Genomic DNA, 18029 nt, shown 5'->3' on the forward strand with positions numbered 1-18029 from the left:
TACATAAAGAGGCTTATGCTTTGAGAACGAGTCATTCATCATGGCCTGAACACACGGTTGCTACCAGTCATGCTTTTCCTTTCCTCCCTTTACTTCCTCTTTGGCTCCTCTCCTCACCTCATCTCATCTCTCCTCCTTTTTATCCTCTAGTTTTCTCTTTTTTAATCTCCTTGTTTTCTCCTATCCTCTTCTTATGTCGTCTTTTATAGCTTCCACTCCTCTCCTTTCTATTATCCCTCCTTGTTTTTTCTCCTCTCTTTTCCATTTCCCATTGCTTATTTCCTCTCCTCTCCTTTCCCTTACTGCTCTCTTGTTTCCTTTCCTTTAATTTCCATTGCTCTCCTCTTGTTTACTCTTCTTTCCTTTCTTGCCGTATCTCCTTGTTTCTTCTCCTCTTGTTCCCCCCCCCCCTCTTTGTTTCATATTCTCTCATTCCTTTTAGTCTTACTTCCTCCTCTCTCCTTTCCTCCCTCATTGTCTATGCTCCTATCCTTTCCCCTCATCTCCTTATTTTTCCTCCTTCCTAGTTTCCTCTCCTATACTTAAATCTCCTTTTCTCTCCTCATTTCCTCTCCTCTCCTCTACAAAATCATTTTCTGGATTTGTTTTGCATTTCATCTTATTCTATTTTTATTCTTCTATCTTTGCATATGTTTTCCTCTTCATTAATTGTTCCCCAAAACATTTCCTGGATTATTTTTTACCTTTATTTATCATATTTTCCTATGTTCGAGTGTGTATGTATTTATGGAAATTAGGGAAAGCTGAAAGGAACAGCACTCACTACAGCGCTACAGTATCCAGCCCCTTGTATCTCTGGAGCTTTGATGCAGGGAATCAGACTGGCGCTCATTGACTGAGCTCGGCCATGCGTGGGCTGATTCTACATTATAGTCAATACTGGATGAATGCCTGGCCCTGTGTGTGAAAAAAATCCTCAGGCCAAAGTGCTGCAGCTTGCACCCAAAAGCCTTCTGAAAAGCACTCGCATGCGCAAACAGAACACTAGTACGTCAGGCCATGCTGACGTGCACAGACACATTAATACCCTCTAACAAAGACAGAAGTCCTCATGACATATTTGAGGGTTTTAAAATATGCATGTCTGCCACTTCAGACACTGAGTACACTCCTACTCACACTTCTTGAATAGCGCCTGTAGTACAAAAACTCCACAAGGAATACAAAAAAATTATACAAAATCTCAAGGCCAGTGCCTGCCTCTGCTTTCCCCGCAAAATTGCAGAAATGGGTTGTGAAAGGGTTGTGAAAAATGCTTGTGCAGAAATGTGCTAAACTGGGCCGCAAAAGAGATCAAACTGATCAGCTATGAAGCTGGTTCGGCAACATAAATGAGTAAAGCACACTAAAGGAAATAAATATAGGAATAAGAAACAACTGAAAACTCCAATTGAAATCCAACAAAATGGTTTATCTATCATGAAAAAAATGTTTTTTTCCGTGCAGCATGGAATACAACTCAAGGTCATTTATGTACATTACATCCACACAGTGATAGCAGCCCTGTTGAGCCAGTCATGTTTTTCATATCTGCTGTGTTGTATCCAGTATATGCTCGACAGCCAGTGTTTCCCACTGTTAGGATGACAGCAACTTCCACAGAATGGCAGAAATAAACCATCAGCCATCAGCCAGTTGAAATAAGTTGCTGCTGCTCACTGATTTCAGCACCACGGACAGAGCTAGAGCTAGAGCAGCTTCACCGAAAACATAACGGGTTGTTTTTCTTACATTTACAAATCTCTTGTAAACTTGTGTTGTGCAATAAATATCTAGAATGGCCGGTCAAGGTGTACAGATGGCTGGATTGTTATTTATCCTCATCATCAGCCGATAGCTGATCGATTCCAAGATTGCTTTTCAGTCAAAGCATTTTGGCTGTTTTGCTCTCAACACAGACTGTTTATCTGCTTTCAACCAAAACTTGCTCAAACGTGATTAGTCAATACTAGTCTACAAGAGGAAATCAGATAGTTTCCCATACCAAAATCTTGCCCGTTGCCTACAGATTCTTCCCATGAATGTCAAATCTCTTTATAGAGATTAGTTATTTCTGAACTATTTTCACACCATTACTGGATTATTCATTTTTGTGTGGTGAAAACATAAATCCTAGAACACCAAACATGGAATATTATTTTCACATGCCGCCCTTTCCTGCAATCAACAGTCAGTAGAATGGGGATTAAAATCCATGCAAACCCAGTGTGTGGATGGGTTTGGGCAATTATTTACAAATGTTCAGGTCGGGTTGGGTCTACTTGACATTTTTTTTGTGTGAAAATACAGTGTGAATCAAGTTAAAATGATGGACCTACTGTCTGCGTAAATGTGTCATTTCAGCTGTACATCAGACATTCACTGCGTGAAAGTTTGGTGCTCTAAATAACGGTATATTCCAACAGCACTCCGTTAATTTGATTGGCTTACAAGAAAGCACATTTAAAGTATCTAGTATTTGGAATAATCATTACAGGCACTTTCAAATCAGTCGGCGAAAGACTAAAACATTACACAATATCATCATCTGTATTCATGTCACAGACTATTGCTGATCTTAAGTCAGTTTTAATGCCACATTGAGGCAATCTAAAAGCCAGCTTGTCTGTCTGTGGGGCAGCTGGGAACCTTTGTTGTGTTTTTTTGAAGAATACTTTATCGGATACAAATGGGTTCTGTTAAGAGGAGAGGAGGCTTTTTACCCAGTCAAGCATGTACGGGCTGAGATAAGAGGAAAAAAGAGACAGGGAATGAGTCGTTCTGCAAAGGCGGCCATCCTGATACGCTCCCCACTCTGTAGCTCCTATATAGCCAATCTGCTCAAACACTCACTGCAGTCTCAACAGCAGCAGAGAGAAAGCATGAAAACCCCTGACCACCTTCTGGAAAATGGAAGCGAGATGTGGAGATGTGATCCAAGCAGTAGCCCATATCCATTCTGTCTTGTAATGGGAATGTGATAGGGGTGGGGGGTGGGGGGGAGTAAGTACAAACCTATTGACTCTGTGAGTGTGTATGTGAGGGAGAGGGAGAGGCGAAGACTAGGTGGGTGACAGAGAAAATGAAAAGGGGGAAAAAGAAAAAATCCAAAGAGAGAGAAACACATACGGATGACAGGAATACACGGTCCTCGTCCTCAGGAGGGGATTCGAGCCGGAGACAAATGGAGAGAGAGGTCCAACACTATCTACAACACTTCTAACAGCCACTGCACTGCAATATTGATTGCTTGGTGGCCCCGAGACATGTTGTGGATTAAAATCAGCCGTTATTTTACGGGCACATCTATTCACACCGCTGCGTTTGCTGCCATGTCGGGAGCAAAGGAACGCCACACACCTGCCTGCTGACAGATTTATTCCAATTAAATCTAATTATTTTGTACAATACTGTATATTGTATATATAATGTAATGTTTGAGAGCTGAGGATATTTTTAATTCCTTAAAATTAGATTATTTTGCACAAAACATGCACATAATCCAACAGGTCCTCATACCTGAACAATGAAATAGGTCTTTTGTCAACGCCAAAAAACCACTCTCGTGAGCATTTGATCTGCCATCTGTATCCTTCTGAGACCCAAGCTTTTGTTTGGTATACAGTTTTAATTACTCCTAGCTGTGGGCTAAGAAGGTAAGTATACAAACTAAGCATTGTCTTTAAACAGGAAGTAGTTTCTGAAGATGTCCTCATATGGGGACAATCGGTTTATTTCACTGCATAACACATACCAGTGTGGAACTACTGCAAAACAGTTTTGCTGAATTTGCAAGCATAGGTTAGGAACGTTACATGTCAAAGTCACCAATTAAGGACAACTTTGTATAAACTAAATGTGTTCATTTCGATGGCTGTGACAAAACACAATTGCAACATATCTAAAAGCCTTGTGATTAGCCTTTGTTATTTCTACCACTGTTTGGGTTGCTTTTTACCTCCATCTTGTAGTCACTGTAAGTTTTACATGGCATAATACAAAGAGTCGGAGTCAGGACTGAATATTGTACATGTGTAGTGACGGTTCTATGTTTTGGAAGACTCATTTCACTCAGTACTTTAAAAGGTTGTTCGTTAGATGAGACACAGATTTCACACACACACACACACACACACACACACACACACACACACACACACACACACACAAACACACACACACACACACACACACACGCCAGTGACTTATATACATGCGTCCGAAGGCAAAAGAAGTCCATCCTCATCACTCACCCCGGTCGGTGTCGTACAGGAAGACGAATTTGTTCCAGTCGTAGTGGTCGAGGAGGGACAGGAGCGCCCCTCGGATGGACGGCCGGAGCTGCAGTGTGAACTGGCTCTCGCCTTCGGTGGGGAAGCTGGGCGTGATGAGGGAGATGTGCAGGGCGCTGCAGAAGGACGTCAACGTGTGGACCGAGCGCTTGTCGTACAGGCCGAAGATGGCGAAGACACCGCGGGAGTACTGGGAGCAAACTGGGGAAGAAAAATAAAACAATGAATAGATGAGAAGACAGAGCGAGTGGGGTTGTGAACTTGGTTGTGAAACATTTATCAAAATTAAAAAAAATGTCAAGAGATATTCAGACAATGAAAGTAGCCAAATGAAGACAAAGTGGAAAGTTTGTGGACTGGAAACCAAAACAATGTGCTAAAACAGGTCGGTGCAGCTTTTTAAAAAAAAAAAATACATTTAGAATATATTTTCATTTTCTTATTGGTCTCCTGTGTGAATACAAATCGAATTGTTTTTCTATCATTCTCAAATCAAGCATCCGCACAGTTTAAGGACGTTGTCAGGGTGTGAATCAGTTCACTTATCTTTTATTAAGCACATTTCCCCCCCCATGATAATTTCATTGTGTAGGAGCAACAACAACAACAAACACAATGAGGGCTCATCTCCAGAGAAAGAAGATTTTTTGAATGATACAAATATTGGCTAAGTGACAGGAAACTGATAGCAGCGCACAGGAAGTGTTGTTTCCAGTTTGCTTTGGATCAGCAGTGATAGCCGTCTTATTTGACAAATGCACCGTGGCCAGATGAAAAGAGAAGACGACAAAGGAACGCACGCTTTTCTGAATGACAAGTGACGGCAGGCAAACGCGGTGAAAAAAAATCACTTAACACCAGGACTGGAGACAAAATAAGAAACCATTATCCCACTGATTACCACTTTAAATCCTTTTAAGGGAACCGCTGAATGTGGTAAACAGAGATCAAAAACAAATGCATCCGTTTCCTCTGATGCTTTCATCTCAAAAGCTGTTCTCTTCCCGCATTCAAACAGCAACAACATTTCCTGCTGGTGCACTGAATCATTCCCCTCACTGTTGTGTAGATACATACTAGAGGACCTCTTCCCCATTAAAACAAATCTCATCGCGCACGGGGCACTGCTTCATGACATCAAATCAACACAAACTGATCCTGCGTCTGTTGTGTTTTATTAGTCGGACTTTGAATTAAATGGAAACTTCCCATTTTGGTAAAGTCTACACAAGTTGTGCGGTGCGCACATACACAGTGTGTCCTGCTCAAGGAGATCTCCTCATTATAGAAAAGTTCGGCTGTCTTCAAGAGACACATTGTAATTGCCCACTTTTTTACTCACACGCAGAGCAACAACAGAAAGGGAAGATAATGAGCATCCTCTGCCAGTTTCTGGGTACGAGGAGAATCAGAGCGAGCGGCAAACTGAACGAAGAGGTCAAGATGTTGCCGTTGTTAGAGGAAAATGGGGGGTGGGGAAGCAAACAAGAGGGCTACTTTACTGACAAAGTCATTGTTTCCATACAGAGTGTTGCACTGTACTGTAAAGAGAGAGAGAGAGAGAGAGAGTCTGTGTCTTTTCTCATCTGCCTGCAGCTTCCTCCCTCAGTGAGACAAACAAGACAACAGACAGAGAGACCGAGAGAAGAAAGCAATGCTTCTTCTGTTGTACACACAATTAAGGTACAAGGAGGTGCTTGGAACTACAGTATCAGGTAAAACACACGACAGCCAAGGCTGCACTGTGGTGGGGTTTGTTGTAACAACACCAAAGTTAGCTTTTTCCTTGTGAGTGTTGGCTGGCCAGATGTTGCTACAGATATTTTCTTATTTATCTTCATGGATCTAAAGGATTATACTTGACTAGAGAGAGACCCACGAGTTATTTACCTATTCTCAAGCTGGTCCACAAGCTAGTACTTCTTTTATATTAAAATAAGGTTTGAATCCAGCGGTCAAGTGTCAATCCAACACATTCTCACACAAATGTATCAAATAACGCAGCTTGGTCAGTAATCCTTAGTTTCAAACCACGACTTTGCACTCTGCGACTCACATTACCGCGGCTTCACAAGTGTATCAGAGAACTACTGTGGCCTTCAGGTAACAAAAAAAAAGAAAGAAGGCTGTAGATTAGATTAAAGGGAGAGAGATTAAAACATCCAGAGAGGATTTGTAATATTTCGCTGGAAGGAAGAAAACGGGTCTTTTTGCTCCTTTTGCCTCAGAGTGGGCGGGATGGTGTACGTGTTTGATCGACCTAAACAAACCTGTGCTGCCAAGTACTATGAGCAGAAAAGCCAAGGACAGACAGCATTTTCTAGTGGTGTTGAAGAAAAAAAGCGTATAGATGTTGACATAGGGATGTTTGAAGATGTTCAATGTGCTACAGTTAATTTGCTTTCCAGCCTGCAAACTGACTTCATAAGTGCACTTTTTTCCCCTCTGTGTAGATGTTCGTTTGGTCATTCAGCTAGCGAAGGTGCAACACAAGACACGTGTCCGTACTGGTACATAAGGAGACATTAAAACTGCTAGAGTAAATATGTTTTACAATAAACCTAAATCATTTGACCACTTGGATGTGAAAGGAGTCTACTGACTCTGTAGATCCCCTCAGCTCTATGCAGTGTTTCAGCATCTTTCAGCTCATTCTTTTGTATTTTTTCCCAGCCTGCAACTTTGCTGATTTTGCTCTCATTCGCTCTAAAAAACGCACTGAGCACTACAGCACCAAACTGCAGACACACAGCTTACAAGTTACAGCGAGTAGCTGGAAGGAGTAGCAGATATTTCCCTCAAGAGGAAGTGGAAACCAAACAAGAGCTAACAAGAGAGTGAATAATGGACTTACAGTTATCAGGTGGACACAAACATGACGTCAAATGAATGCTAAGGTTGCCCAGTTGGATGTGTAAATTAATATGTAAATGTGGTTTTCAAAACTCCAATTGGCTACAATAAATCAGCTGTCTCAAAGAAAAAATAAGGGTTGTCTTACTATCAGTAAATTGGGATATTTCACAGATAAGGGGTGTCGTCATGAAAAATAAAAATAGAAACATACCTTTGTCCGTTTAATTACTTTTTTTTTATCTCAAAAGACAATATGTTGCTGGAGAAATAAATATATAACAGCAGTTGGACTTTAACTGCACATATGGACACACCTGCTCCCCGAAGACCACAGTGACTAACATTTACTCTAAGGGTTGGTGTGTGTGTGTGTGTGTGTGTGTGTGTGTGTGTGTGTGTGTGTGTGTCCAAATTGAGGGACGAAGGCCCGCAGGATTCGTGGTAGAGAGAGCGTCTACTCAAGCAAGAAAGCAGTCCAGAGGTTACTAAATCCACACAGCTCCATGGTGTCCCCTCAAGGGATGAGATGACATCAACACACACACACACACACACACACACACACACACACACACACACACACACACACACACACACACACACACACACACACACACACACACACACACACACACACACACACACGCCCCTGAATCCTCATATGTCAACAAACACCCTCTCTCTAGATGCTACATTGCTATTATGCAGAAATACCAGATTGAATAACAACATATAAATATGCATGTGAGGAAACCGTCCAATCTGAGATCAAAACCTGACAGTGTGGCTCAAACTTTGTCTCCCCCTGCTGTGTTTGTGTCTAATTACTGCCTGATTTATTCCTGTATGGTTTAACTCATTTGCTTATGTTAGACTACAACATACATATCATACATCAAAAACAATATCATTACTACATTACCACCACTAACAATAACATTGTATTTCAACCTCTGCTAGCAAGCCTTTAAATGAAGGACGTCTCTGCCACTCTTGCAGGAGACCGTCAGATGAATGGGACCACTCAACTCATAGTAATGGGTTCATAACATAGATAGAAATTCATCACAAACACACTCGTTGTCACATTTACATCACAAGCATGATGAAGGAAAAACAGGATGTAACTGAGACGGTAAGAAATCAATTCACATGTAAGTAAATGTGAGTTTTGCTAAATCAATTGCAAGCATGGGTCGATTACCGAACCGGCATAATGGGCCTAGGCCCAGGGGCCAGAGGGGGCCCCGAAGCCAGAGCGTCAGCATGAATTGCTGTTATTAACTTTGCATTTCTTGTCGCATAGTTAAAGGGTTTCCTGTCAATAACAGAGCTCTAAACGTTCTACTGAAAAACTGAAGAAAAAGACAAAAACCATCCGGATGCATTTGAAGTTACTGTTCATCTCCTCAGTTTATCTATAGGACTACAAGAGCGGTGTATTTTGTTAATGTGCTGTTATGCTGTTCTGGTTAACTGTGTGTTGAGATACAGGTGAATTTACAATGAGGTTATAAAAGCTTTTCTGCTGTTCTCACTTTAGTAGAACAGCAGAAAAGCTTTCCTGAGTGGGTTAGGTGGAGACTTATATTCTGACGGCTATCAAAACCACAGTGTGTACTTTGTTCTTAGTAGAAATCAAGCATTCAAAGGTTAGTAAGAATACGAAAGTATTAGCATCAATATATACTTAAAGTAACAAAAGAAATGATGGATTTATGTCTCCATCACGATAATGTTTCACCTTTAAAGGTGGATCTCACTTTAATTGAGAACTTCCCTCCAAGGAATCAAGACTCAATATTATAGCAGAAAATACATATTTCAATTATCTAACAATTATATTTAAGAAAATGTAGTTATTTACTTTTCACCACGGTTAAAGAGAAACATCTTGACACACAACGTTTTAAAAGCATCATGAAAAACATCAGCGTTAGTGGGTTTGAAATCCTGAAGCAGCTGTCAGATTGGCCAACCTTTCAGACGTGGCACCTCTGATGCAACAATAGTCCATGTGAAGATTTTCACAATAAACATTCGGCCCAATTCTGAGCATAAGAAAGGTCCTTCAATGTCACAACATGCAGGAGCTGCCAATGACACCATTCTGCCCGGAGAAGCTCTGGCAGAGTGGACGGTGCAGGACCGAGCTACGGTACATGCCAATTGGCAGATCATGAGCGTTTCATTAAAATTGATTACCTCAGCAATGAAAGATGAATCCATCAAAACCACAAACAGCTGACAGCTTGCCCTGTGCCTGTGCACCAGGTAATTAGTTCAGTTTATTTCCTTGATGACAAACACAAGGATCACTTCGGGATTTTCCATTCGGTCACTCACTGTTTTTACTACGTGGGCTCTTTTTACCCAAAAGCAGAAAGCATTTAGTGTCTGCACAGTTTCTTTATATTTAATGTTGCATGAACTTTTCTGAGTGAAGACAAAAGAGATCCAGGGTGACCTGTACGTCAATATTGTTCCTAAGAGTGTGTTTGAGTGATAAGGCCAAAATCTTCGATCCCAATATAATTCCTTTCATATCTCGATAACGATATATATCACGATGTTTTCTGGTAACTCAATAAACAAATAGTCAATAAGCACAAGGTAAAGCATATTTTTGTATATTCGTGTGTAAAATATATACTTCATTAATGAAAAGTGTTTTTTTATTTTATTAAGAATGAAGTGAAAGAAAAACATATAGCAGTTTCAAGGGAGGTTCTAGAGGAAATATTTCCATATATACACCGTTTGTTAACCACACTGAGTGGTAATGTAAAGTGTGATGCAAAAGCAAAATATTCAAAAGATTTTCCCTCAAAATATTTCACATCAGATTTTTCTGATAAATTTGACGACATTTTGGAATTTCCGACTAGGAAATTGGATATTCCAAATTTGAAGTTCAAATGCAGAACCTCACCAAACCCAACCTCAAAATCCAAGATGGCTTCTCCCCACATCAACAAAAAAAAAAAGTTATATTAATATACTGTTATTATTATTCATTCATTATGTCTCGTTAAATCAGTCGTACACACACAGTGCTGTCCAACTTCTATCTGTTGCTATTAACTTTTTTGACTTGATGTACTTGAACGCAGTCAACTCTGGTGTGACATCATTCCCATTTCAGACTTCCTATTTCTGAGCTAAATTGAACGCAGCATATATATAAAACAAATAAACTGTGAAATTTGAGAAAAATTGGAAATATTGAATGGGAAAAAATATTAAATACATAAGTAAATATGTGCATTTGACCAGATTTAATGGGAAAAAAATATTTAAAGGTTTTAAAATACTTAACCCACTGTATCACTCACTCAACTCATTTTTAGTGATGCGTGTAGTCTCTGGGGTTCTTTGTGGGAAAACGGGACAAAATGTCTCAGTCTGAGATGTGCGTTTTAAGACACACGTATTCACAGAAAATCCAGAAGAGGATCGCAAAGTGACAGCAGCGGCCAATAGTAGCGAAGAGTCAAGCAGTATCAAAGAGTTTGCTCCGTATGACCTAGTAGTGATGTGACAGCAGTAGTACTGACAGTGAGGGGGAGGCCACTAGTGACATGCCGGCCTCCTGGACTGGTCCATTTAGTCCCACACCAGCACTGACCCTGAAACAGCATCCGCTGGCCTCACACTCCACTGCACAAACAGGTCAGAGCACGCACACACTCACTGCAGCTCACGCCGATCAATGGGCCAGACATTCTGCGTGTGACACACTAACAGAGCAATGCAACAGAAGCTCCCCTGTCATTTTACATAACACTCGTCTGAAGCCAACTCGTCGAGCATAAATAAACCTCTCGTGTGTGAATTTGGCTGAAGTGCATCTTCTGTCGGGATCGTGCCGAGCCAAACGTTGCTACGCTGTATGCTAAGGTGAGGTAAGCCTATCCCAGTCTGTTCCCGTTGACAAGCAGGACTTTGGGCGACTAAAGTGCTTTGTCATCAGCACTCTGTGTAAATCCGTGGACGGTTAGATAAAGTCTGGTGCCAGTGACACATTTTCCCCTCGGTCCCCCTGGTGTCAGGACCCGCCCACAGCAGAGGGCAGTTTGATGATGGCTGCCCCCGACCTCTGCCCCGTCAATATATCGATCTCAGCTGCACAGAACAAACCTCCATTATTTATCACTTGTTTTAGAGCAAATACATCCATCGCTCTCTGCCGGGGAGTCAGTCCGCTGAATTTTGAGTTATGGCAATGTCTTCGGAGCTCAAATCATTTGCCAAACCCGTTTGAATCAATTACATTTCAGGGGAGAAGTGGAATGGTGACTAATGAATAAGGGTATAGTTATCCTACATTATTTATGGCTTCCTCGATTTCACCTACATTAACTCCTCAAGATCCATCATCCTTTTAAATTTCAATGTGCTAAATGTATTGCTTGTTAAGCAAACAATACCTACAGTTTATATACCCATAAAAATCCACAAGATCACATTTGGAATGACTTACAGAACACATTATTGACCAACACAACTGTCAAAATATGTAGTAGATGGTTTTGAAAATAGCAAAAACAGAATAAGAATTTATTCTGTAAAAAGAATGGAGGATTCTAATTATTGCTGATGAGCTACTCCTTCCCAAAATAAAAAAAATAAACTAAAAACTTTAACCCATTTTCAACCAGAATGGAATTTGCTTCAAAGGATAAGGCTGGCGTCAATCTATATTTTTCTTAATGTCAACAAATTCAAAGACCAAAACCAACAATGTGGATGTCCATCTCTTATTATATATATATTTTATAGGCTCAGTAATATCTTAAAGCAGCTGGGCACTGTATCTTTCAGCAAACAATAAACAAAAAAAGTAAATTGTGCATTTGTGGGGTACTACTTCCAGCTGCGGATTAATACACATTTGGTGCTCAAGTGAGTATTTCCAGCAGCAGGATGTTGCACGTTGGACGCACAATAAACTACGGTGCCCATCTTCATGGTAATGAAGGAACATTGTGGCGCAGTGTGGCTCTCTGGTGTGTTTTTAATAGTTTTAGGCCAAAATTTGAGGTATAAGAGGAATGACACAATACATCAATAATACTTTTAAAAATTATTTTATAAATTTAGCTGACAATAATAAAAATATAGAACGATACCAGTCCCTTTGTTTGAAGCTGAACTAAAAAGTGTGTACCATCTTTATTATATGATTGCATGATTCATCATTCATACTACAGTATGAATGTGTTTCACACATTTCATTGGATTGATGCAGCACTAACTCTCTTCTTTGGCTCTTTATTTATGATGGTTATGAACTGCTTCATAATCAGCTAAACTGTAAGCATGATAATGAACTGAAATAAAGTTGATAGCAACTGTTTAAAATAGTTGCTTACACTAGCAATGTTTCAAAGGATGGATAGTTTGAGATTTCCACAAAAATATATTGTGTGTCGTAAACTTTCTAGGTATGATCTGGTGACTGGAATTTTTTGCAAAAAGCCATTTATGGTATTTTCTATCATCATCAGCTCTTGAAGTGCAAAAGCCATAAGATGTCTTCATCAATTCACAAAAGAGCCAAGCAACATGAGTGGAGGTCTTTTATGAAAAAGAATGGATGGGACAAGAACGAAGACCCTTTGTGTCCGTAGTAATTTCGACACAGTAAAAATCAATACCGACCTCTTGTCTGAGCACACCAGATGAAAAGAAGCCATCAGTATTTTACCGACCGTACACAGCGCTCACACTGGGCAGGCAGCCATTTTGAACACAGCAGCAAGCAATCGCTCAATTCCCTCTCTCAATTCAACACCTCTATTGACACGGTCACACACAATATAGCGGCTTCAATGAAGCTCACATTCCCTTCATTTAAAGGGTAAATTACTTGGTGGAACAGGTTCCCATCGTGTCAGTTGGACAACTGAATAATCATCAATGTATCTGACCCACAGCAATAAGACTTCAATTATGGCAATTACACCTTTTCCTCACCAGTAAAACTAGTGATGAGCCAATGAATGACTGTACATGACTCCTATAACAACATAACACATTTTATTTGCCATGCTTTTGTTGAAATATTAACAACTTTTGGATGGATAGCCATGACATTTGGCACACACATTCATAGACTTCCATGACCAAATACCTGGGCAAACGAATGACATCCTCATCAGCCACAGCTTTTGTAATAACAAATTGCAATGACACTAAAAACAGTGCTCGTGGACAAGGACAACACTTCCCAGAAATGTCTTTGTTGCAGAGAAACAAGGTATTTACAGCGACCTTCTTGCATGATTGGTAGAAGTCCCAGAAAGGAGTTGAATGAGAAGTAAAGTCGAACTGCAACACATACAGATTCCAAAATAAAAAACTAGCTAAACTTTCTGTGAAAACTAAGAATATTCACCATTCTTATTGGGTAAATATATTAAAATACTTTTTTACTTTAATTTATAATGCTCTGTTCATAATTTAGTACTTCAACACACACACACACACACACACACACACACACCAATGGTAAACCTGTTGAACAGCATGTAACATTTTCATTTTGTTTGCATTTTTCTGCCTGTGCACATTCATGCTATGGCTGATACGACCAACGCCATCATGATCCACCTTTGAAACCACCACCAACACCAACAAAGGAATAATCACACTAAATCAGTCGCCCACATATTCTACTTACTACAAACAAATAAACAAAAAAAACAGTGGGAGAGAAAACATAACCTCATTTGCACAGACTGAGATATGTCAGAAACTGGAGCTGCTTTCACTAACTGGCTGTAGACTGAATCAGTATTGTGTTACACCAGCAGCTGAACGGAGAGCGGCAAAGCAGACACGAAGAGTATCTGAAAATGACTAAGTACGTATAGCGTCTGGGTCCCTGTGACAACCAACAACACACTGCTGCCTCCCTCATTTCCTGTGTGTGTGTGTCAGATTGAATAAGGCCTTTGTGCCATGTGCATTCAAGTGCATGTTGCATGCATGTACGCATTTGTGCGCATGAGTTTTCCTTTGGCATCAAACACACAAAGACAGAGAAGGAGAGAGGGAGAGAAGGAGAGAGGGAGAGAGAGACAACATTGCAGCACATTTCCCAGCATGCATGAGTGCCACTGACAGACCACATCTCAATACATACACGCACACACGTGTACATACATGTACTCATGAACACACACACACACACACACACACACACACACACACACACACACACACACACACACACACACACACACACACACACACACACACACACACACACACACACACACACACACACACACACACACACACACACACACGGTGCAGTGTCGTATTCTGTCTGCTTGACTTTGTCTCCCACCATGCCCTGGGTTAAAGAGGTGGTGTTGCAGGGCGAGAGATAAGATGAAGCTCTGCTCTGCACATCATTTAAACACTCTTCCTCCTTTTGCAGCCCCTCCATTTCCCTCCACCCATTTCCCTATCCACAATCAGGCAGCCTGAGGTTGAATGCTAAGAGAATTAGAGGTAGCCTTGCGTGTTTGTGCACACAAATACAAGGAGGAAGCTGGTTAAAACCCAGGGTGTCACAACTATGGTATGAGCCTTAAAGCACTGCACAAGACAGGACAACTTTCTTTTTTTTGGTGCTCCAAGAAAGACAAATCTACATTGCAGATAAAACACAAACCTGAAGAAGAATAACGGCAACTAAAACAAACAGAAGAACATATGTATGTACGCCTGTGTGGAATCTATTCAGAAAGCTTCCTTACAAACCAAGCAGTAAACAAATGCAATCACACAAACTGCATCATATCCATCATATTCCAAAGATATTGGCGAAATGTTGGTTGGTATTGGTGACAAGCATAAAATCACACAATCAGAAAGTGAACTGGAGCTACACAATTACATTAAGTGCACGCTGCAGCCAGCGGAATGCGTCCTATGCTGTTGCCCCTGTGGGAGAAGCATATGACAGATGGGTCAAATACCGCTATGACCGTAAGTCAGCCATACAGCAGCCACCAGCACTGCCACTGGCCAATTGGCCTCTATATACCAGCAATACCTCGATGGAAAAAAAAGGAAGGTGAAACACATATTTGATTTTTAAGTAGAAAAAACAAGTGTACCCGCTAATAATGTAGCAAGGATCCCCAGAGAGATCATCAAGAGGCACAAAACGCTCCAAACTATGCAATATTTTAAGTGCAACCACTGAGGGATGAGTGAACTAAACTCCTCGTAAATCCTTTACCACTTAGCATCCATAAAACATGAGCTAACCAGGGGGGGAGAGAGAGGAAGTGAGAGAAAGAGGGAGACAGAGAGAGAAAAGAGAAGAGGAGAGAGAGAGAGGGGGGGGGGGGGGGGGGGTATTTGGAGGTGATGGATGAAAGCCAATCAAGCCGGCCGCTCTTCCTGCTAAGACTTTTGCTCTCGCAGAGGAAAAAGTGATGGAGAAAGTGAGACTGTGACATTTCAGCATAAGCGCTAAATGACATTATAGCCCCATAGCATAGTGTGCAGCCATAAGCCTTTTTGTAACATGTCACAGTACAAAAAGCTCACAGGTGTAAATAATAAAAAAATGAATGATGGCTAAATTTTCATTCAGTTTCACGGTTGTGGGTTTGTGCATGCCGGATCGCCGCCACGACTTGCTGGGAAACTTAAACAGAACAGAGTCACCGTTAATGTTGTCAGTAACACCTTTGCTTTTACAAATATTACAAGTCAAAAGAAAATGTGCTGTGAAAAAGGCCTCTAGTCATAGGTTCTGCCTTTATTTCTGACTCGGGAACTAAATTCCAGCACCACTCACTGGGCGATACTAAATCCTAAACCCTCAAGCTCCTGGTACTTTCAGGGGTTGCCGGCAGTGCCGTTGATCCAGATTTGGTCGAGCGTGATTCATCACATCACAACAAGAACAGCTACAAAAAGAAATGGGGGGGAAAAAAAACAAAAAACACGCAACTAAACAGTCCAGGAATAAGATTAGAATCTAACAGTGTAGAAGAATAGTGGTTTTCACAATGCGCAGAGGGGAGCAGACTAAAACTACAAAGTGGTGCGCAGGACGCCGTTCCTGCCACCGAGTGGCTTGTGGCCGTCCCAGCAGGGCCCTGCATTATCTGTCAGTGTATGAACTTGTATATCACGTTCTTGTAAATGTCAAAGAAAATCAATAACAGTATCAGCACCGCTTCTTGTGTTCCACGGCTACATATTTCACATGTGCTATCAGCACATAAAAAGGGACGAGGTCAGCCCCACTGTTGCTTCCCTAATGAAGTAAATCCGACAGTTTTAATAAATCAAACTTTACTTGTTCAGCGCCTTGAAAGGGATCCAAAGATGACTGAAACAAGCCCCAAAAATGTAACAATTTGAGACAACTGCACAGAATTGTTGGGAAATACATGATTGTATTTTTGATTAAACATTTGTTTTGATAAAAAGGAAATCTTAGTAGTTTAAACTATGTCAAAACTATTGTTAGGAAATGAAATAGGTCACAATCCCCTCTCTATTTGATATCTATTTGATATTGCTGTGAGAACCACTGTATTTATTCAAGTTTCTCAACAATAACTACATTTTACACAATTACTTTTGCTACAGTATTTGATGCACTATGATAACTTTATACTTTACCATTGCACAATACTTTATTTACTGGACAGAGCTTGAACACATCATAATGTAACTGAATGCAACCTCCGTTATCATTCGCTGTTACCTTTTGCTATGTATCCAAGCAGGACTGTGCTGACCGCTAAAGTTAACTAGCTAATTTTGAGTTCCTCGATGAATCATATCAGCCTTATTTCTCACGGAAAACAGCTGCCTGCTGCATCCATAAACCAGAAAAGAAAATATAAAATAAAAGGAGTGAACCAGAACCGTAGCGGGCCGGACAGACAATGACCTGAAACTCAGTGTAAAGCTCTGTAAAGCAGAGGGGAGCTGTACATTCAGGTGATAATTCTCTGTAATTGTATCACTACCAGCGACCCCTTCCACATATTTTTCACATGGTCATCCATTAGAGCCGCTTTAAGGAACCCTCCCTCTCCTGGATAGACGACCACTGTTGATGGAGTTGAGGAGATGTCGAGTTCTACAATTAACATGCCGTCGAAAGAAGCCGACAGATTTTGTTTTTAAGGGAACCATATTTCAGCAGAGGGGAATTTGATGGACAGATGGCTGCCAAATATTGACAAAGTGTGAAAAAACAGACTATTAAGTTCTGCGCCACGGGCTGGTGTCCGCTCACACGGAGCCTTCACACTAATTAATATCTCAGCTGAGGAACATTCATATTACGTTAAGCTAAAGCATGAAATCTGTGTTTTTCAATGGTTGACTGGAAAATGACCATGAATCAACATCACTTTATGTGCCAGGATGTGCAATCATTTCACATTGAAGTGTGTACAGCATGTTATTTGTAGATATTTTTCATGTATCTGTCCCGTTTGTGTCCTTTTTTTATTTTTAGTCCCTTCATGAGAGCAGACGTTTTTTGGGAGACCGACCATTTTATCAACTTAGTCTATGAAAAGGAGTTCTCGTTTACTGTAACTTGGGTCTTATTTGTGTACTTTTGGCCTTGAGAAAAGGTAATATATATATGTATATATATACATATATATATGTATATATATGTATATACAGGTGTTTTGCCATTTTAACAGCAGCTATTGTGCCCATGATAGATTTTGGTGTGTTCATGCATTACTAAAGGCCAGTTTATTGTTTTAAGCAATACAATGAAGTTTTTGTTCCTTTTTTCTACCACTCCCCTCCCGAGGGATTCACTGTTTCTTCATATATTTCTTTACATCTTACCATTTGCATAACTTCCAA

At 40.6% G+C, this 18029-nt stretch overlaps 1 protein-coding gene across 3 annotated transcripts in view; it reads right to left on the bottom strand.

The window, feature by feature from the left end:
- gria4b (glutamate receptor, ionotropic, AMPA 4b) overlaps positions 1-18029 on the bottom strand; it is a gene marked incomplete at both ends in the record, with an annotated part of 104462 nt that overhangs the window by 48862 nt on the left and 37571 nt on the right. For all 3 annotated transcript variants that reach the window (XM_079171395.1, XM_079171396.1, XM_079171397.1), the window contains one exon: positions 4254-4493. In XM_079171395.1, coding sequence (XP_079027521.1) covers positions 4254-4493 — 240 coding nt within the window. The remainder of the gene's footprint in view (positions 1-4253; positions 4494-18029) is intronic.

The sequence above is a fragment of the Pholis gunnellus genome (genome assembly GCF_910591455.1).
Source record: "Pholis gunnellus genome assembly, chromosome: 13".
NCBI lineage: Eukaryota > Metazoa > Chordata > Actinopteri > Perciformes > Pholidae > Pholis > Pholis gunnellus.